Below are 21,333 nucleotides of genomic sequence, written 5' to 3' on the forward strand. Positions count from 1 at the left end.
TTTCTATCCAGAGTGAAACATTCCAAGAAAATAATAGAAATACCCCAAACTGATTAATATAGTACCTTAAAAGTTAACTATTCATGACCTGTGGGTGAGCTGTCTCACTTTAACCATCCAGTGCAGTTTTATAGAGAGCTTTTGATTAATTTTAATAGTATCCAGGGTATTTATATCCAGACAACTACTAGTTTTTGAATGAAGGAATTAACTGCCATTTGGATGCTGCACTGATATCTCTGTGCTCAAGAATAAAGTCACTGGTTCTTCCTGATTCCCCAGCATCCCTGCTTCCCTGAAGTACTTGGAGCCAATAAAGAAATCCTTCTCACCTTCAGGCACTCGCGGCAGAAGTGAGTCACCCCGGGTATGTCACAGTTAAAAAAGCAGTTCAGTGAAATGTGCTTTCATAAAGCTCTCATTAACACCTAAGCAAGCAAGCCTGTTATGGGATCAATTTCTCCTAGCGCGTTACAGCCAGATCTCCTGGGGAAGAAAAACACTTTCACAGTGTGCTCTTTCTTGAAGGTGAGCAGGACTGTAGTGTGGTCTCTCCTACCCTTTCTGGCCCTAAGGGTGTTCCTTTCCTGCAGCTCTTGGGAGAAGAGGGTGTCTGGGCGTGCTTGCCCTAGGGCACCTTCTGTGCCAGGCCAGTGGGCCAGCCAAGCATGCCAGCCCTGCCACTGTCACGGTCACCCTGCAGCACTGGCGCTTCCCTGGCAGCCAGGACCTGATCCTGGGAGCCTGCACATTCAGATCTGAAGCTGTTTGGGGAAACTAGTCTGGAGGGGAACAAGGATATTCTGCCCCCTGTGAACGGAATGGACTTGTGGGATCTTCAGCTTTCATTAGTTACCTGCTGATTCTCAGTCCAGCAAACAATCTGCTTTATTGTATGTTCTGCTACTAGGGTCTGTCCTGGCCTAGGGTTCCTTGGTGCTCAAACTGCTTGCATCTCACCAAACCAGAGACATGATGCCTTATACATTTACTAATGCTACTGCTGTTGTCAGAGGAAAATGGTTGTTTACATGCAAAACCTGATTAGAAGTGTCAATATGTTGTCATGTATAACTTATTGGCAGGGAAATCTGCTGCCTTGAATAATTTTTCCAAGTGAAGTAGTACAGGATCTGTTATTTAGTATACTTAGACCACATGAAACCCATATGTTTTCAGTAAGGAACAGTGTGATAGAGGCAGATAAAGCATTATTGTTCTTCTTAAAAAAATATTTTTAATCTTTTTTTAATAGCTCAGAGCACTCGGCCTTTGAAACACCCATATTTCTTCCACAAATGTACCTTTTGAAACCTTTTCTCAAAAGGGATGCTACAAAGGTGATAGTAGGGTGGAAATTCTGTGTAGTAAGTTTATCTTTAAATCAGAGCTTCTGGAGAGACTGTAGTTTGATTTAACAGGGTGCTTTCTCTCCTGTCCTGTTCTTAATCGGGCATGCCTAAAGGGCAGCATATTTCATGAAAAATTGTAACTTTTTTGAATGCCTGTGTGTGGAGTTGTCATAATTTATCAGCCAGCCAGCTCTGCTTAAAACCAGCTCCCTGGGCTTGGTGCTGAACGTCACCTTTGAGTAAGACAGTTCCTGTCCTAGAGATCTTACTACATTTGAAGTGAAAAATACCCAGGCAAATCGGAGGAGGGAAAACTGAAGGAAAATGTGATGGGACCTGAATCTCTTGCCTACCTGTCCAGCCCACTGATCCACCAGCATGCAGTCAGGATCTGGCCATGTAAGGTAGTTTTCAGTCTTGAGTTCAGGACCTCTGTATTAAACAAAGGAAAACTTAAAATCTTTAATTTCCTGAAGCTTTTCAGCAAATGTTGGAGGGCATTATAATGGTTCCAGTTTCTTGGAACTGCTTTCTCATTACACAGAAACCCTAGTCAAGCATGCACCATCTGTAAACTATGTTATTGTTAACAATATCTGTAAGAGTAACTTACAGATAATGGAGCAAGTCTTGCAATAGCAATACAGCGCTCAGATGTGCCTGAAAGGAAACGGGGGAGAAATGAGTGACTCCAAAGCAAATAGGCTTGCTTGTGCACTTTGCATCCATCTGATTTCATTGTTGTGCCACCCCTACTTAGAGCAGGGCATGTTGGCAAGGGAATAGGTCTGGGGAGGAAATGGATGGTCAGCATATGTCAAATGCCTACATAAATATATGAATGGAGTATGGAGGCTTAGACTTCGGTCCTTGTATTTTAAAAGTAACTTGAGCCTTCTCTTTGAAAGTGCCAACTGAGGCTGCTTAACACTACCACAAGCACTGCTACTGCAAGTTCTGTACATTCATTCTCTAATTACATAGTTATTGGTGTGTTTTAGAGCAAACTGGACTGCTATAAATCATGCTTTGGGAAGAGGTCCTTGTTAGGAAGGTAACATCTTTGCTCACATAAGCTGAAGGTGTGAGCAGAAGCATACTTCGTGCGACTGCACTAAGGCCAGTATTTCAGGCTTTGCCAAACTTAAGCGCAATGGACAGCTGGAGCTTTAAGTGTCCACAATGCTGCTGCCACGCAGCGTGGCACGCTGACCAGCAGAAAGCAGGGCGAGTGTTGTGCCAGCACACTCTGGGCTCTTCCTTTGGCTTGACAGGAAAAGGTGCCGTTCGGCACAGCTCCCATCACCTTCGTGTGAGTGTCCTCAGGACATTGTCCATGGCAAGTCAAAGCTGCAGGGTCACAGGAAAATCAGTGGCTGCTGAGGGAAAGAGGGGGGGGGTCTCTCTCCCAAGTAAGAAAATACTCTGCTGTTACAATTAGCGTGAGTTACTTGGTTGTGCTGCAGCTCCACAGGGCATCCAGGTGCTCCCCGTCACCTGGATTAGATTTTCTGGAATACTAAATGCCCTTTCCTGGGAACAGTAAAGCTTTCATGCAGTGATTAGGAGTGTTTCACCATTCTGTGACTTCATAGCAACCCAAGTAATACACATATCGGAGTCCCTGCTAAGGAGCAGGTACATAGTAGGTATCTAAACCCTCTACTTTTACAGTCTGAAGACCCCATCTAAGGAAAACTGTCCTGAGTTAACAAGGTCAGTGCTTATTCTGTTCCGAGGCAAGTGGCCAAATTTATATACTGGATCTAACATGTGAGGGCAGCATGCATAAGGATATATTCTTGTTTCCATATAACCATGTATATATGTGCAAAATACTTTCAAAGGAGTCAAATGGGGAAACTTGGAGCTGTCAGCTCTTAGCCCAGTGCTTCTGGCAATTGATAAGGAAGCAAGTTTAGCGCAGCTGCCATGAAGTTACCGTGTTTTAATTTCTCTTGGATTAAAGCTTATGCAAATAGTACTAGGTTTGAGGTTATCTAGGTGCTTTTCATGCTTGAGTAGAAACTGGTCATCACTTTAGCTGGAGATAGGAAACCAGTCAAAAGTACTGTTTGCTTGTGTCATTGTTTAGCTGGATACTGTCCGGGTATCTGGACAGAGAAGCAGCGTGTGTTTACATGTGGGGACACTCCCTTTCTGCAGGAGAGGCAAACCTGGTGTTGCGGAACCCCAGCATGTTACCGGTCTGTAATGTAGCAAGCATGTCATGCGCGCACACCATGGCCATCAGTTACAGCATAGCTTCAGTAACCTGAACTTCCCTGTGTAGCTGCAGGGCTTCAAGCAACAGACAAAGCCATAGGAGTGCAGATGAACACTTACTGCTTCACAGTCCCAAAAGCAAATTCAAATCTTACAGTATTTGGTTGGATGGCTGAGGAAATCTGTCAGTGTATGATGTGTGAACAGCTGAGACAATTCTTTTAAAGTGGCGCAGCGCTGTGCTTATGAAGTCTGAGAACTGGGCTCGCACCAGGAGATTTGTTCCGGTTTCTGCCTCTCCACAGTTAAGTGTCAGCTAACGGTGGGTGTCCTGAAGAGGACCGGTGCCTGGGTCAGTGCTTCAGACTGAACCCAGCCTTTGCGGGGGGGGACTGCCGGGAGACTGAGGCATTGGTTAGGTTAATGCTGACAGCAGCAGCTTCCCCCGGGTTATAGGATGGATGCTGGGCACAGCTGCACGCTGCATGCAAGCGCAGGTAAAACCATTGTTAGCTCCTTCGTGCTCTGAGTTACTAGCTTTGGCGGGGAAGCTCAGAAAGTGCCACACTAAAGCACTGCCTGTTACACCATTGGTGGTAAAGATAGGGGTGTCCCATGACTTTAAACAAAACCAAGCTCTTTTAAAAGGAAATGTTAGTAGCAACAAGTAGACTGACACTCAGTTACTGGGTTTCTACAAGTTAGGGCATCCTTAGTCATGCTACCTTCAGCAGTTTGTGGTTGCTCAAAAATAAGACACGTTAAGTGGACGTCTGTGCTAGTCTGATGTGGAGTCCTTGTGCTCACCTAGAGGCCCCAGTCCTCTCAGGTTCTGTGCTTCTGCTAAATAACTTAATCACATTTTTGTAGGTTTGATGGATATGTGCTGCTGCGCTTGCTGAGTTCTGAACAACAAATCTCTGAGCTGAGTTATAGCATGTGCAGCTTTAAAATGGTTTTGTGACCTTTTGCTTTTAATAGTATTGGTCTGAGCCTCACTACTACTAAAATTCCTAATTACTTATTTAATGTTTTTTTTCTTCAAGCTTTCTGAGGGCACTTGAACAGTCTCTGCTGTACTTCTGACGGATGATTCACATTAAATTAGTTTTTCAGCTCTTGTGGGTAGGAATCTGTAGTGCATTTAGAACAAAAGAGGGGTTTTTGGGCTTGTACAACATGACTTGCTGTTGTGTTGTGTTGTTTGTTCTTAACGGTAAATGAACCAGCAAGATTACTCTTTGGTATTTCGTGCTGTAATTGTGAAAGTTTTCGTAACAATTTTAAGAGTTTTTCTTGTAAAATCAAAAGCAGCTATGCATCTATCTATATATTGCTTTTGTATTCATATACTGCAAAAGGCTTAACCCCTATTTTAGGAATGGCTGTCTACTACAATTATAGCCAAAATGTTGCATGTTCATATTGAGTTTACAGATAAATCCTCCTGTAGTCAAACAACAGGAAACAGAAGGGGATCTGTTAATGACAGCATTCCCTCATTTGACACGAGAAACATGCTTTCATACATAACCTTAGGAGATGCTAAGACAAGAGTGTATTCTGTTTCCCTGTGTGGAGCTGCAGGAAGCAAAAAAATATCCATAGTTACTGGGTAACTTGTGTCATGCGTGGACTTAGTTTCCCAGGCTGGCTTCACTAGAGTTAGTCTGGCAAAAAAACCCCAAAAGGCAAACTGTGTTTCATTCAGTAGTCCGTTAAAGTGATGGCCCTACTATTTGGTGGTTGAGGCCTTCAAAATGTTTTTTAAAATAATGACATAATTTTAGACTTTTTGTAATTCCGTAATTCAGATTTTTGAACTGCAGCAGGCTTCCCTCCACTAAGGCACACAGGCCTAACCCAGCACAGTGGAGCCCCCCCGCTGCCCGCCTGGCCAGCCCTGCGCCTGGGGGCTGCACCTCGGGCAGCCTGTGGGCAGTGTCCCCTCCTGGGCAGGACCCCCCTGCCAGCTGGGAATCTTCAACAAAAGAAACCTCCGGTCAGTTTCCACTACTGTAAAGGTGGTGATATCTTGAGCACAGAAATCAAATAAAATGGAGAGAGTAAATAAGGAAAAAATGATTGAAAATTAAAAACTACTCCATTCCATGTTCATGATGTTTTTAATACTCATTTTGCTAAGATGCAGAACAAGGACTATTGCATTTCCATTCATTAGCAGCCAACAAGATATGAATGAGTATTAACTTCAAACAAAAACTGATTTATAACATCAAGTTGTGCACTTAAAAATAATTAATTACAAATAATTTTTAAAAGGAAGATTAACAGTGGAAGCAGTAATGAATATAAAACATGACTGATTAGGCTTAAAACATAACTTCAAGTATTCTAGGGCATTTCCTTAGGCATTTGTCTTGAATTTATTTGTGCAATACCCATCTTTGCATAGTAAAGAAAAATTAGTTAAAACTCCAGCCTTAAGTAATCTATTTCTTTTCACATGCACTTACACAGCTGTTAATGCCTAGCAGACTTCGCCTAGCAGGATCAGATCAAATGGGTGAGATCATGCAGCAAACCAGAACAAGCTATACAGTGACCACAGTTTGTTGTCCAGGTGAATAGGTAAACAATGGAGCAAATGTGCAGTGGATGAAACGGAGGCAGTGCCCACTGGGTCTTCTTTTGATGCTTGGTGATGAACAAATCAATACTAGGTGGATACGTACTTCCCAAGGCATGGCAAAGGTGGGATGTAGAAAATCAATGCCTACCAAACCCGCTTTTTTGTCTACCACCACAGAAAGCACTTCAGCCCATACCTACTCGGAGCTGTGTTGTCACTCACGTTGTGTACACACAGGACAGAAAGCGAATGTGTTCTTCCACAAACACACAATGGCAGATGAGTGGAGCATAAATTCAGTCAAGAAATCATAATACCTATGAAACTGCTGGTGTAAATAAAAATTACTCCAGCACTGAACATATGTACATAGTAACTGGGGACCACTGTGGTCTGATTTAAAACATCACATCACACACTAACAATGTTGTTTGTGAAATGCTTCTCACAGGTTTATTACACAGGTAGTTTATGTATATCCAGTTGATTCGACTTATTTTAATTTTTAGAATCTGCTAGTATTTCTGTTGTGGGTTACACCTGCTTAGGGAGCAGAACCCTAACAAAGCTGGGGGTTATGTTCCCAAGCAAAGTACTTTTAGAGGACAATAATACAGCTGCAAGTATTTTTGGTTTGCCGTAAAAGTATTGTCACTAACTTCATTCTGCTTGAGGCCAGGCAGAAATTTTTCAGAATAAGATCTACAATGTGTATCAATGTTGACTACCTGTGTGCAGCACCTTTAACTCATAAGGTAGTGTCAATGTGATTACGTTAAAGCTGTTTAAAAACATTTAATAGTAACCGTCAACCAAGACAATATATTGCAGTTCTCTTGTGAGACCGTTTGATTGAACATTATCATAGTAAGAAATATAATTGAAATGAGATTTTGTAAGTCACAGGAAATCTGCAGCATTTTCTTAGTATTTTGGCTCTTAAAGCTAACTCGGGAAACGGATTTCCACTGAACAAAGACGGAGTAAATAGTGTAACTGGACTTCTGATGTTACTAGTATCCAACCTTTAAATTAAACCCCAAACTACACAAGCTTTTAATTCTGATTGTCAGATGCAACAATGAAATTTTCAGGTCACTTCACTGACACAAACTGCGTTACCTGGGTTTTAAATCAAGACGAGCAGGATGAGCCCGGCTGCACAGCTCTACTTCTGAGGGCCCTGCATGAGACACCTCCCTGCCTTTCTCCAGCCAGATACACCTGGGCCAGCCCAGTTACCAGGGGCTCCGCACTGCAGCCCAGCACTTCCCTGCAAAAATCTGTTTGTGCACAAGGTGTACCTAGAAGTAATTACAACACGTAACCCCCTGCAATTACATGGGATTTTGCACGCTTTGTGACAGTAACTACCTATTGTTAGCTGCGGGTCAAAGCTCTGCTTTTGCATTAGACTTTGGAAAGTGAGATGCATTGAAGAGACAGAGGGAGTGAGTTAGAAACCTCAGTCACCTTTGCAAGCTGGTTTGGGTGGGTGAGCAGAAGGCAAGAGAAGAAGCTTTTAACATTTTGTGAGTATTTTAAGGCTTATGTAAGTTATTTTGCAGGATCGAGACAGGAAAAAAAAGCAGCTATCGTTTAAAAAAAAAAAAAAAAGCTTGGCACTTCTGTGATTAGTTTGAAAGGGTGTCACTTGTCTTACACTGTATTACAGAAAACCTGTAACAGCCAAAAAAACAGTAATCCAGACTTATAGTCAATACATAGATATGCATTTATACATTTTAATTGTTTTTGGTTTCAAGCATACAAACTTCAGATCACATCTGTTTGGTGTCAGGACTCCCTGCATCTGCATGCTATTATCTGCCTTTTTTGAGCAAGCCCAGAACATCCGCTGTACAACATGCTACAGAAAAAAAGGGGAGCAAAATGAACCCAAAACCAAACCCAACATCAAAAATAGATTTACATAAAGAATAGAACCTTTTTATATGGAAATCCTTTTCTCTCATATATATATATTTATATATAATCTGTGAAAATGATACATCAAAATCTTATTTCCATATTTACACTTGTTCCTTCTTGGAAGAATTACACCCATCACTCGATAGCTTCCGTACCTGACAGACTCCTGGCCCAGGAGACCAAAACAAGGTGGAGAGTGAGCTCACAGAGCAGGGAACTCTGAAGTCCAGCAGCAGAACGCACTGCGTGGCTGCAAAAGCTATCAGAGCCTGGTATCGGCTTCCCAGTGGTTTGTATTTTTTGGGCTGCGGATTCTGCTTGGGGTCAGCTTGCTAGCTTGGTTGGTTGTATGTGAGCCATGCAGGTTACCCTTTCAAAATTAGCTCCTCATGCCACTGGAGTTTGGTAAGAAAAAGGAAGTCATGCGAACTCAAGTGAAGTTAGAGTGCCAGCAGGCTGGGAAAAAAAATCTTGTATTTCATTATTTTGGAACAGTTCTCTTATTGCACTTGGTCTGTGTGTGTCTCCTCCTTTGCTTGAGGAAAAAAAACCCACCTGATTTTGCGACAGTTTGCTTGTACCACTTGTCAGTTAATGATAACAAGAGAAAGGTGAAGAGAGGAAGTATTTTGAACTTATCTCCAAAAAGGACAGTCTTCTACCACCTCAAATCCTAACATCCCAACAATGTGTTTACAGTTACTGTTTCTCATGTTCTTCCTTACTGATTTAGTTCCTGTGCAGTGACAGCAAAGACATCGTACCCAAAATCCAGTAGTGCAAAAGCAGCTTTTTGAATCGTATTTCTTCAGATAGGGCCTTGTTGACTTGGATCGAACCTTCGTTTTTTGACATTTCTTCCAGGTTGCATCAAAAGGAGGCGAAAAGAGAAAAATGCAATACATTAGTTAGATATAACAGGAACAAAGCCACTGCTGAGGTCATAGTAAAGTAAAAGGCTCACAGACAGTTGAACAAGTAGCTGTTCCAAGGGGTAACAATTTCAGGAATTTGGTGGCACGCTTTCTGTAGCATAGTATCAAGCACTGGTTTCATTATGCAGTTTAAAGATCATGCTGGCATACAGAATTCAATTATTTCCCTAGTACTTCAAGTAGTGCTCTAAATTTGTAGAAAACTTTCAGCCCACAGTACCGTGTGCATCCGCTAGGCCAAGAAAGCGTGTGTACACCTACAAGGAATGAGTCAGGAGTGCCAGTGCAGGAGATACATAAGCACATGGAGACCTGAGTTTGCAGAGCAAGTGCTCGTCTCTGGCTGTACCAGAATACTGGAATTTTGTTTACGTATTTCAGCGTGACGGAAGAGCAAGTGCCTCTGTGAGCTCTTACCAACTATTGACCGTAACTGCTGTGAATCTTTAGTAAGGTGCAAAATACAGCAAAGACGTTGCATTCGAAGGAGACTGGACGGTTTTGTAAATTGCCTGATTAGAATTCGGTGTTAACAGTGATAGCAAGCTGGTCAGTGATATCCAGTCTCCTGCGATACTGATCTCCTATGTCCAACAGCAAGACATTAGGAAGCCACAACAAAAGTTGGGTGCAACCTCCCCAGTATCTGGCTTTATGTGGGGCATCAAGCAAGGGGCTCATGCATTTAGTTTTAACATTGGGCATATGCACCACTACCGCCACCAAACCAACATGCAAAAAATACAGAACAGGAATTCATAAATTCCCTGAAACTACATACCAGCCCCAGGATTTTCTATTTTCTGCTGCCCTGCTAACTGCTACAATATTTATAAATACACTATATACAAGGTTTGCCTGGTGGTTTAAGAAACTAATGGATGTACGCAAAAGCAACTTCTTTTTGAGAAGACCTCCAGAGACTGGTAATTCTTAGCTATACTTTGCTGCTTTTTTTTTATTATTATTTTCCCCTTGTGTACAAGCACCTACATTTTTGCAAGGTGAATGCTTAAGAATTGCCAGTTTCTGAAAGATCACGGTATTCATCTTTCAATCATTTCCCCTCCAGGAGTACTGTCCTAATGCTCCTTTTGAATTAAGCTGACATTACTTCAATATCTCATTCTGTACTAAAATCTGAGATGAGCAAATTATTTTTTCAGGCCAACTTGCAGAACTGCAGGGTGGGAAGTATGAATCTAATACAACTTGGTTAAATGTGAGTTAAAACCTGCTTTGTTTCAATGGGGAAAGGACATGTCTGCTTCTCTTCCCCCTCTTCGCCTCCCCCTTTAAATACTGTCTAGCCTACTTGAATTCAAATACTATCAATGAGTGAGTAATTAGTCAGTCCCCTTAAATCATCAATGCAGGATGTAATTTGTCCTCCTCTCAGGAAAGTAATGTATTCCTGTTTGAAGAGGACAAATTATTAGAATATACACTGAACTATGCTGTTACCTGAGCTTATTTTAATTAAAGAAATGGACTTTAAAAGTCTTAGAACAAGATACAGAGGACAGAGGCTATGATAGCTTCCCAGTACGACTCTTGTAATAAAACTCATTTTGACTTTTATCCTATCAAATCTTTTCTAACCTGCTCTCTGCCTGTAAGGACCACTCAGTTAGATGACAGCTCAGGCAGCACCCATGCCATGGGGCAACAGGCAGATCTGCTGCGCCCCCCGCTGTGTGGTCTGTGATCTGTCCAAACCATATAGTTACTCATTTCCTAGTCTTATCCAGCAGAAATATGCGCTTCAAGGAATAAGATACTAACCAAACCACTGCCTTTCTTCACTTGGGATATTCTGCTAACAGTGTTGCATGAGAAAGAAATATGTGAAGAACTAAAAATAACCTTTAACCTGAGAGACTGAAATAGGGAGCATCAGGTACAGTGTCAAGAAGGGAACTTAGCACACACAAGAGCCTGCCGCAGCTCTGCTGCAGTTGTAGCACTTTATTGAGGTAGGCAGTCAGTGTTACCCTGCAGGAACTGAAATTCTGTTCTGATTCCCCAACCAGCTTGAACAGCTTCATTCCAAATTACCAACCATTTTAATACACAAATGAAGACAGTAGTCTTAATTAAGTTGGCAAATAGAACAAGTTTCTCTTTTCCTCAAGAAAATTACAATAGAGAGAAAGGAGACCAGCTGAGTATCAGGTCCTGGATATTTGCACCTCTTTATAAGGATGTATCATACTAGTACAAGGTTCCTTTCAGCATGCTTCAGGAAAATGACGAAGCAGGGGGCAAGAAGAGTCCTTGATGGACAGACACATAGCAGAATTATGCTGCTCCCTAGTTCCTTGTTGTTTTATATGGAAGATCTTAGAACATTTAAGTGCAAAAAAAGAAGTTAATGTTCTAATGCCTCTTTAAATAATGAGGGTCAGCCTTTCTGTCTGTAATCCAACCAAAAAATGTGTCTCTAACATGGTCATCTTTACAAACAAAAAATATTTCAGAGAAGAAAAACTGAGTTCAAAAAAAGCTGAATGTATGCAAGAAATACCTTGCTGCGATCCTCTGCAATTTTTTTGCAACTAATTAGGAATGTGGTTACGCAGTACGTTACTTGCAAATCTGTGCCTTTGTCTGTGATCACAAAAATACCAAGCTTTACCAAAGTATTTAAAGATTTATCAGAAAACAATATTTTAACCACTTCAAACAGCCAATGTTTTCATAGGCATTCCTAAAGCATGGTTCAAATGCTGAAGAAGAGCTTAAATCTTTTGCCACAAAACTGATTCAAATTAACAAAATGAGGGACTAAAATTAGCAAGCTTAAAATAAGATGTTACCCTGCCATTTGTTCTAGTAGTTTGGGAAAAAAGTGAGAAAACGGCTCACATTTGATTCTACTGCTGCAGTTTGTGTAGTTGTGACTGTATGTAGGTCCATGACGCATGCTTTATGGAAATGCTGGTCAGGGACCGAAACCTCCTTCCCCACAGTCGCCATCAGCATCCCACCACCAGAAACTTTTGGGGTCTAAATGCATCTGCACAGACCAGTTAAAAACTTGGCATCTGTTATACTGGGTAAGTCTTTGGTCTGTCCATTAATCTTCCATTAAAGGGACAGAAAACCCTGCAGCTCTTCAGTTAAGAAACCACTGCTGGAAACAGAACTGTGCCTACATTCAACCCTTCTCTGTCAGCCCCTTTTGCATTTGATATAATGAGAAGTAGCTCTTCATGTGCATTTCCCCGTCACTTTTTCTAGCACTGCCTTTTAGCAGTATTGCTTTATTACCAAAAATCGCTTTAGTGCTGTTAAAATCAGCACCAAAAGCATTTAATTTGCTTGTAGCTTTGCAAAAGTAAGTGAATATATGCTAGGAAGCAAAGCAGGCGTGGGCCACTGGGACTGTGACTGCAGCCAATGCACAGAAGAACTACTCTAGTGGTAAGAACGTTCTTCCTATATCAGTCCTATATTAAACGCTGTATATTGAAATCTTGCCCAGACTTGCTACGTCAAAATGAACTTCACGCTTATGAATGCCGTACTTCTGTACATTACCCAGCAGAGTTCAGCAGAAATATGTAGGACTCCCTTATTGCAGCCTAAACACCAACAGCTTTAAAAGTCCAATGCAAGGCTCAAGTGAAGTAAAATCTATTTCTTAACAAGGTTTCCACCCACAGCCGTTAACTCCAAGCTACCTGAAATGCGTAACGAGGCTCCATGCCCCCTAAAATTGTCATTTAACTTTTTTCTTTCCTATTCTAGCCACACATTTCATTAGAAAAAGTAACTAGGATTTACTCTTGAAACTGGAATTCTTTTTTTTTTACTGTTTCTCTACAAACTTGCATCAAGCCACCTTTTATACTTCCCCTCCACCCCCCACCCCCTCAGTTCATGAACAAAGTTTGCTTAGTTGCAGCTTACGTTTGATATGGACTTGACACCACAGTACCGTATGTTCATATGAACATCTGATAACCTGTGAAACAGAAATCACATCTCCCAGTTTGTAAAGCATTAGCTACCTTCTCTCATACTTGCAGAGACTAAACATATCACTTGCTTAAAAAGGAAAAGTTAAAATCCTCTTTAATTACCCTCACCTGTCCCTCCAGATATATCTGAAGCAAAGTATCAGAGTCTACGTGTGCTAGCCCTGTGTACAAGCTGAAAGCTTTTTCTGACCCCCAGAAGAATCATGCACTTCAAGCTGTGAGCTAGGCCAGGCCAGTGTACTTGAGGTTCTGCTACAGAATAAACATTTGTATCTTGCTCTTTTGAGAGAAAGAGCTTCCAGAGATGTTTCCAATTCAGATTTTCTACAGGGATAAACAAGCTTCTGCATTTGAGCAAACAAATGACACCAGGATGCAAAGCTGAACACTTGTGAGGGTAGTCTGAGAGATGTGGAGCACAAAGATGAAATAATAAATTAAAAACCGTATTGTTTCAGACAGGGAAGGATCCTTCTAAAGACCTGCGGTGCTCATGCAAGTTCTCAAGCACAGGTGGCCCCAGCCAGCAGCCAGGCTGCTCAGACAGCTGCTAGCAGGTGCTGCAACACTGATGCCAAAAAGCAAAGGTTGTTAGGGCACAAGGCAGCTTACAAAGATTCAGGGAAGAAACTGCCTGGAGTTTTTATATTTTTAACTACTTGTACTGTGTTCTCAACAAATTCCCTTCTGCAGTACAAACGTGTTATTCAGGGATGAGGACTCTGTATCTGGAAACTATATTAACTGCGAAGTAACAGGTGTGTCTGACAGCAGAAAACTGGTCCAGAAGTACAATGTGACTTTTTTTTTTTTTTCCCCATCAAAATCTAGCTTGCTTAATTCCCATGGGAACTTGCAATATCGGGGTTCTTAACATTATTGCTTTCAATATGTATGCATTGTTGTTCTCAGTATTTTGACAGAAATGTTAATGCAAACCTTGCAGAAAATTTGGCTGTATTTATTTAAAAAGCTAATTGCAGTGAAGTGCAGGGGGAAAAAACGCCCCTCAGTTCTGCAAATAACTGAAATTTTAATTTATCGCTCATGTGCTTTATTTGGGTTAAAAGACAACTCTCTCCTATAATTTGCGTGTAGTAGGATATGGTAGAAAAACTGTAAATGCACTTGTACTAGTTAACGCTATAGAATATGTCCAAATATTACAGAGTCTGTAAAAAAGCATTATTCCCAGACTAGGCCTTTGCCTTTACATGGAAGAGACCTTTCAATCCATCAAATGAAAAGAATCCCAATTCCTTCTTGTGTTAACATCACATGCGAATCCATGTCTGTCACTGCATACTCTAAAATACACACCTCATTTGAATTTCTGCCTTTGGACACACATTTGATGAAAGAGCATAGCAAATTAAAAATGCATAAATACTAAACTATTTCACTGTTTATAAATATGAAAAATACAAATCTCAGCCATATGAGATGCAATGCAAAAGACTGTATTAAAACTTTTTTAAAAGCTAATTAAAACTAAAAGAAGGAAAATATATATATATATTGTTTAGAGCTGCCCTGTAGTAACTTGTAAATACTGGAGGCTGGCCTAGGGGTATTTGTTGTACAAGTGGACTGAATTTATTTAACTGAGAAGAAGCTGTAAGAAAAAAGAAAACAGCAGCTCAAGGCAAATTTATCAGCAGGAATTAAAGAGGCTTATGAAGATCATACACCCATGCTTAAAGATGGATGTTTTGATACATGTTGTATTTAATCTTCTCTTACTAAAGCAGATGAGGAGCACTGACTCCCCGAGCTGATGCACACATGTCCTGCCAACATCAAGGGGACGCGCAGGGAGCATTCCTCCCTCAGAACAAGCATTCAGAGAAAAATCAGTGCGTCTTTCTGAAAACACCAATGGTGGCAGGCACTGTAGCCAACTTCTGACAACAAAGCTACTAACTGGAGGTGAAAAAAAGACCTTGCTCCTGAAGTGTTAGGGTGAACTGATGAAAGTTAAATTAATTCTTTTATTTTCTTCAACTTTGCACCCTGGTAACATCTGCTAGTTTCAAATCTGTTTCCTCCTCTTGTTCAGTGTGTTCGCACTTCTTTCCGTTTAAAGCGGTTTGTTACGGTTTAGGAGGGGAACACGACAGGATTTAACTTACAAATCTTGTAGCAGGAACTCAAAATTTAGTGATGTAAGCAAGAGATAGAAATGCCATAGCCACTGAAGAGAAGACATGCGGCATTGCTTACTTAAAGCCCCATCCTGTCCCCCCAAGGACAATAGCTGCTACCAGGATGGCACCAGCGATGGAGCCTATTATAAGATTGGTGGCACTAGGACCTGTGATAAAGGATTATGGTAAGACAGACATAAGAACCAACCACTTTATTCACATTAAGTGAAGCAACTGAAGGGTAGTCAAACAATTCAGGGAATACAGACAGCACACAAGGTGATGTCTCCAGACAATTTCAGCAAGCCCAACTTACTTATCTTTACCAGTAAGAATGAACAAAGCTGTTGGTCTCTACATTGTGCTACTTTGACTTCTACCATAGATAAAACCCAAGTATTTGACAGTAAATTCCATTGTGCCTAACTCCATTACCTAGTGAATGAACTGCCAGCTGAGGACACTAAGATATTCATGAAAAATTCCTCAACTCAAAGGAAAAAGTACGAATGCTGTATGTTTTATGACTACAGCAAATGAGGGGAAAAAATCAAAAAGCTTAACTTTTTTCATTGAGATCCTGAAAAGTGGTAGAGATTTAGGCTGAGAGCACGTAGCCCCACTAGCTAATCAGAGTCCAGACTCCTTACAGTTACATCAATGCTAAATTTACAAACACTTGTTTGACAAAAGCAAAGGATTGTATAATAAGAAGCAAAAGTTGAAAGAAAAGTTTTATTCCCATTAAGCTTTCCAAACATCAAAGCATCTCTCCATCATCCTCAAGAAGCTACTTAACAACAAAGTGAGGAAGGAAAGTGAGCAGGAAATAAGAGCAACAATAAGAAGCAGCACAAAATATGTTTGTGCAATTTTCTGAAGAGGGCAAGGGAACACCTAAATAAGATATTCATAATTGACCAGTAAGTGCTCTGTTTACACAGGGCGGAGGAAAACTGACAATAGGCCTGAGTAACATTTTAATTGCTCTGCACAAAACTTTTCTATTGAGCCGTCTTTGATGTAAAGCTAATTGCATCTGAGCTCAGGGCAAAATGAAACCATCCCAACAGTTCTTTTGCAGCATGTCACACACTTTTTGTTCCAACATTTACATATTCGGGAACAGCCTTCAAAAACAGTTCTTACCTCCTATCCCAGTCTCCCCAAACCAACACTTCTACACAGCAACTGAATTTTTCCTATTTTAAATGTTCTGAAACTGAGTTTGGAAAACTGTCAGACAGCCAACATAAGGAAGAAAAAGGAGCAGCCAGACATCAGCAAAGGAAAAAGGCAAGGGCAGCTGCAAGAGCTGAAAGTTTTAAGCTGTTAGGTCAGATCACAACACCTTCTGCCCCATCCCAGATGCTACAATAAGTACATGCCCTAAATTATAGAATTTACTGCAGTGACCTAACTTCATGGCATCCATTACATGGTTCCGATATCACTGCTTTGCAGATCAGATTAGCTATAAGAAAACCAATTTCTAAACATTGCTTTAAAAATTGCTTCCTGCAATTCCTATGCAGAGTATTCAGGAACATAAATAAAAAACTTGGACTGAAAAGAAATACAGTGAGCTTTACAGATATGAGCAGTGCACAAATGTGACAACAATAATTACAAGGTAATTTTTCAGAATTTGGAAGAACATATCTTATTTGGACTTACCTTTAAAGTCACACCTGGCTCGAATGAACAGGAGTGAGCATGGGGGAGGGTAAATGAATGCCATTCCACAGGCATTATATTCCCAATTAAGGCTTGCTTTCAAAAACAGCCTAATGAGCTACTGTATCTGACTTGGATCTATGGCTTACTCTGGATTTCATCAAATTATTGCGCATAACAAAAGACTGAAAACACAGCAAGTAATTTATCTGTAACAAATTTCAGAAGCCTTGGGAAATTCTAAAACTGATCTCTTTCTAGCCATAGAATGCTTTCTTCCCACAAAAAAGGTACAACGATTAACTGATAGAAACATAGCCATAACGTAGCTAAGGAAGTACCAAATCACCACTTTTTTACATCCCTTTTCTTACTATGTTCCCTGGTTGTTGAGTGTTCGGGAAGTGGGGAATCAATTTCATACTGCACATCCATTTAACAAACAGCAGTTTGTTCTTTCAATACAGAAAATCAATATTGGTTTTATTTAGTATAAATATGGAAAAATTCAATCAAAATTTAAACAGAAGAGGACAATAATACAAAACAATTAGGTTCAGTTAATAGAAAAGTTACTAAAATTATGTTAAATAATAAATGGGTCCTGATAAAACCACTTTTCAGATCTGAGCCAATTTTATAAAATGTCAGTGTCTAAAGAGGTTATGTTCATTTTTAACACAAAAAACCACCCTGAAAATCAAATGCCTGTGAGAATTAGGCTATCTGCCAGAGAGAGCTTAAGAGCAGAGTAAATGATAGATGGCTGTGGATAAAGCCACGTCCATTCCTCTGGAATAATTTGAAAACTGTTTCACAGTATGCTGGGAGTGGCAGTTCATACAAATGCAGAGAAACATCTGTATTTCCCCTAGCACAGAAACTGAGAGGGCTACATTCAGCGTAGAATTTTAGTGATAATCAACAAGACTATAATTTCATTTATGACTTTAATATAAAAACAAAGCTGGTGGAATACTTAGGATGACTAAACAGCAACCACACATTTATGAGAATGGAGTCCTCCAATTAACGAATTCCAGTTTCAAAATAGAGAGATTTAAGAGGATTATTGATAAGCCGTTCTAAGACTGTAACAGACTGCACGTAAAAGTACTTACAATGGGACTACTTTTACATGTTGTACCTTACCTTAAGGGTGTATGCCTCATGTTTTATTAAGCATTATCAAGGAAATTTTATTATTAATAAATGAGAATATTGCTACCAGTATGAAGCCCAATTTGCATCAGGTCATTTTGGTTAGTGGAATTTATGAAGAAAAGTATAAATCAGTACGGTTCAGCTAAGTAAGCCTCTCTAGTCACTGGACTCAGATGCTTGACATGCAAACCAAAAGCAAGAGGAAGGTTTTCACCAGCACCACACTGGGGTCATTTTCCATCCAGACTATCACAAGATGCAGCACTTCTGGTGTACTCGTTCTTTCCACAATACTACTGGTATGACCTGCAGACAGGCTGACCAGGGGGAAGCTCCTGCAGCTAACGGCACTGTAACACCTGGCACACCACCCCTTCCCGCCGGGCGCTGTCTGCCTTGGCATGGCTATCGCATCATCTCTAGCCAGCTTTTAGGACCCTTGTAAAAATCCTGCTGAAGGTGTTAAAACAGAACATACCCATAATTTCAGTGGACTTCAGACTATTCCCTAAATCTTCATCATCATCAGATAGATTCTACAAGAATTACTATACACTGCTTTGCAACTCTGCTAGTTGTAGAAGGGGCAAGTTTGCTGCAGGTTGTCCTGCAGGTAACAACGCACTGTGGTGGTTACGTGTTCTTGTCTTGCCTGTCACTTTGCCAACCAAATCCTCTGGTTTAAGCTATCAAAGCCAAGTATCCATTTCAGGATGAAATCTGGAAAAACACTACTCTGCCATTTTGTCCCTCATGATTACTAAAATAAATAAATGAAGCATTAAGAAATTAAAGTTATTTCAGCACTTTGAATAAAAGTTTGCAATTTGCAAGTGAAGTGGCGAGGAAGGAGGAAGAAGGGCAGGACCTGACATCAGGCTGTGACTAACGCAGCCTCCCCTGCAGCCTGACGGGGACAGCCACCAGGGCCTGAAGGTCGTTAGGAACAGAAGAGGGTGTTTGTGTCCCCCACGTGCTTTCTTCAAAGCAAGCAACAGAAAGGCACAGCAGCTTGCCCTAAATGTATGTTATATCCGAAGGAACCTCCGGACAGAGAAAGGCTGATGGGGTCCAGGAGAGAGGAATGGATGGAAACAGAAAGAAGAATGAGTCAGGTATTGAGTGGTAAGAGCAGAGGAAAAATGAAGAAAAAGTGGAATTAGAGCAGGATACAGGAGCAAGAACAAATGGTCAGGGACGTGGGTCAGAGCTGAGTGGATTGAGACAGCAGGTAAGGGAAAATAAAAACAGAAGGGTACAAGGCAGAATGTAAGCAAAAAGTAAATGGTCCTCAACGTGTAGGTAAAGTCTCTGCTCCACAATCTGGGTCCCAAACCCCTACAATCTTCATGGTCTTCAATTTTTAGCAAACAGTGGTAAAAGCCACCAGTAAAACACCAATCTGATCTTTCTTAAGCAGGTGATCTATTGCCTTCTACTTGTTTTACTGTTAGCTGTCCTGTGTGAGTACAAATGTCTCTACTCTTCTGAGAACCTAAAATGAGTTTAATCTAACAGTCCAGTTCAGCAAAAGCTAACAAGCTTGTATCTAGGGCTGCGAACTCAGACGCACAAAACGCTGCCTATCAAAAGGCTGCCTGTGCAGCTTTAGTAAGAACTGTGTGTGAACGTTTTTTCACGCAGCCCGATTAGAAATCACAAACCGTCTTGTTACAGGTCCCCCTTCAGCGAGATGGCACTGTCACACAGCAGAGGTAAGAGGCAGCGTTAGAAACACAGTGAAGCTGGAAATGTCAGAAGAGCAGAATAACTGCAATTTATTCTGTAGTTTGCACAGTAAATGCAGAATGAAGACAGAACCTCTACGGGCATTTTTATGTGGGTATAAGTACACATACACACACGTATTTAAATCATAGTCGCTATCAAAACTGAGGTAATGGGCTAACACTGAAGATTACAGTTCCCTAAAACTATGAAAAGACAATAAAAATAGCTCATACATATTCTTTATATATGAATTCTGTACTTCAGCATTCTTCTGCCTTGAGGTAACACAATCCTAGCAACAGAACGTTCAGCAGCTCTGCTGTAAAACTGGCTGTCTATACTACTATCAGCAGCTTGCATCTTCCTAGCTAGATTGTGTGACCTGTTATTAGGCTGAAAGCCCCACACATTGTGATAAACAATTCCTGCATATTACGAAATAGTCCACGTTACTCAGTCTATTTTGCAAAATAATCACAAACTTCCATTTCCCCCCATTATTTTTATAATTTGGTGTAATGGAAACATTTAGACATTTAATTTTACCGTGACAATGTAAAAATTCACAAAATTACTGTTTTATGCCCCACATTATCCCAGACGGGAGAAGGTTCAACACTGCATGAGCAAACCACGTGACACAGACACAGTCAAATCACATGACAAATACAGTCACCACATGACAAAGCTAACGGGGTAATACACAGAGGGCTCAGGTGCATACGGTTACCTCACACACTAGGCACCAAACATAAAACTCAAACTAATAAAAATGCTTACTCTATTCCCCACCCTGTGCCTCCAAAAATCACCCCCAAGGCCAGAATGGTCCCTGCCACTGCACCTATTAGCCTGTTAGTGGCCATGCTCACTGTGTGGAGGGAAAAGGGAAGATTTTTTAAGGAAATGATCACATATATGTCTGAAATGAAAACATGAAAAAATTCCTCACAGGATTACTTTATACTATAATCCATCATCAGATAAACAATTCAAACCTCCTCACAAATCTTTATTTACCAAACACTGTAACTTTAAAAAGTCTGAAATAAGCTATATCTGATTTTCTTTGAATGCTTGCAAATACCACAATGAGAAGTTTTCCTGTAAACGTAAGACTATTCCCTTTAGCTTGTGATTCTATTATTTATTTTAAAAGGGAACATCCTCAACCTACTGCTTATTTAAAACAGCCAAAATGTAAGTAAATCACCAGTTAGAAAACTTCTTTTTGATCACCAGAAACTTACTGTATCCATAATGTAACCAAGCAAATGAAAACTGTTTGGAAAAAGTTCCACTGCAGGAAAAGAAAACACCCAACTTTTCAATTCATTCCTTTACTAGTTAGTCATATTTTCCTTTGTAACTGCATTCATCAATAGGACTTTCTATTTATCTGTATGCCCTGAAGACAGGTGATACATTTTAAATGGAATAACCTACCCTAGAAATGTGCTTCACATAACACTCTGGAATATGTTCAAATAGTCTCTCTTAAGACATTGGCTTTATTTTTCATTCTTTAAGGGAACTCTTTTGAGAAAAAAACATCTATACGTTTTCTATGTTAAAGATTAAAAGCTTGAT

General features: G+C 40.6%; 2 protein-coding genes across 7 annotated transcripts in view; one reads left to right on the forward strand and one right to left on the reverse strand.

The window, feature by feature from the left end:
• DYTN (dystrotelin) overlaps nt 1-21,333 on the forward strand; it is an 86,003-nt gene that overhangs the window by 37,132 nt on the left and 27,538 nt on the right. The gene's annotated exons all lie outside the window — the stretch shown is intronic.
• The window catches only part of ADAM23 (ADAM metallopeptidase domain 23), an 80,859-nt gene continuing 66,479 nt past the window's right edge, over nt 6,954-21,333 (reverse strand). For 2 of the 5 annotated variants that reach the window (XM_080400172.1, XM_080400175.1), the window contains exons 25-26: nt 15,248-15,338; nt 6,954-8,960 (exon numbers count right to left, since the gene is read on the reverse strand). In XM_080400172.1, the coding sequence (XP_080256298.1) occupies nt 8,912-8,960; nt 15,248-15,338 (140 nt within the window). In that variant the 3' untranslated portion in view covers nt 6,954-8,911. Of the gene's footprint in view, nt 8,961-12,953; nt 13,009-15,247; nt 15,339-20,523; nt 20,615-21,333 lie in introns of all 5 variants that reach the window. The other 3 variants (XM_080400176.1, XM_080400173.1, XM_080400174.1) reach the window with 3 other exon arrangements.

The sequence above is a fragment of the Falco punctatus genome (genome assembly GCF_963210335.1).
Source record: "Falco punctatus genome assembly, chromosome: 8".
NCBI lineage: Eukaryota > Metazoa > Chordata > Aves > Falconiformes > Falconidae > Falco > Falco punctatus.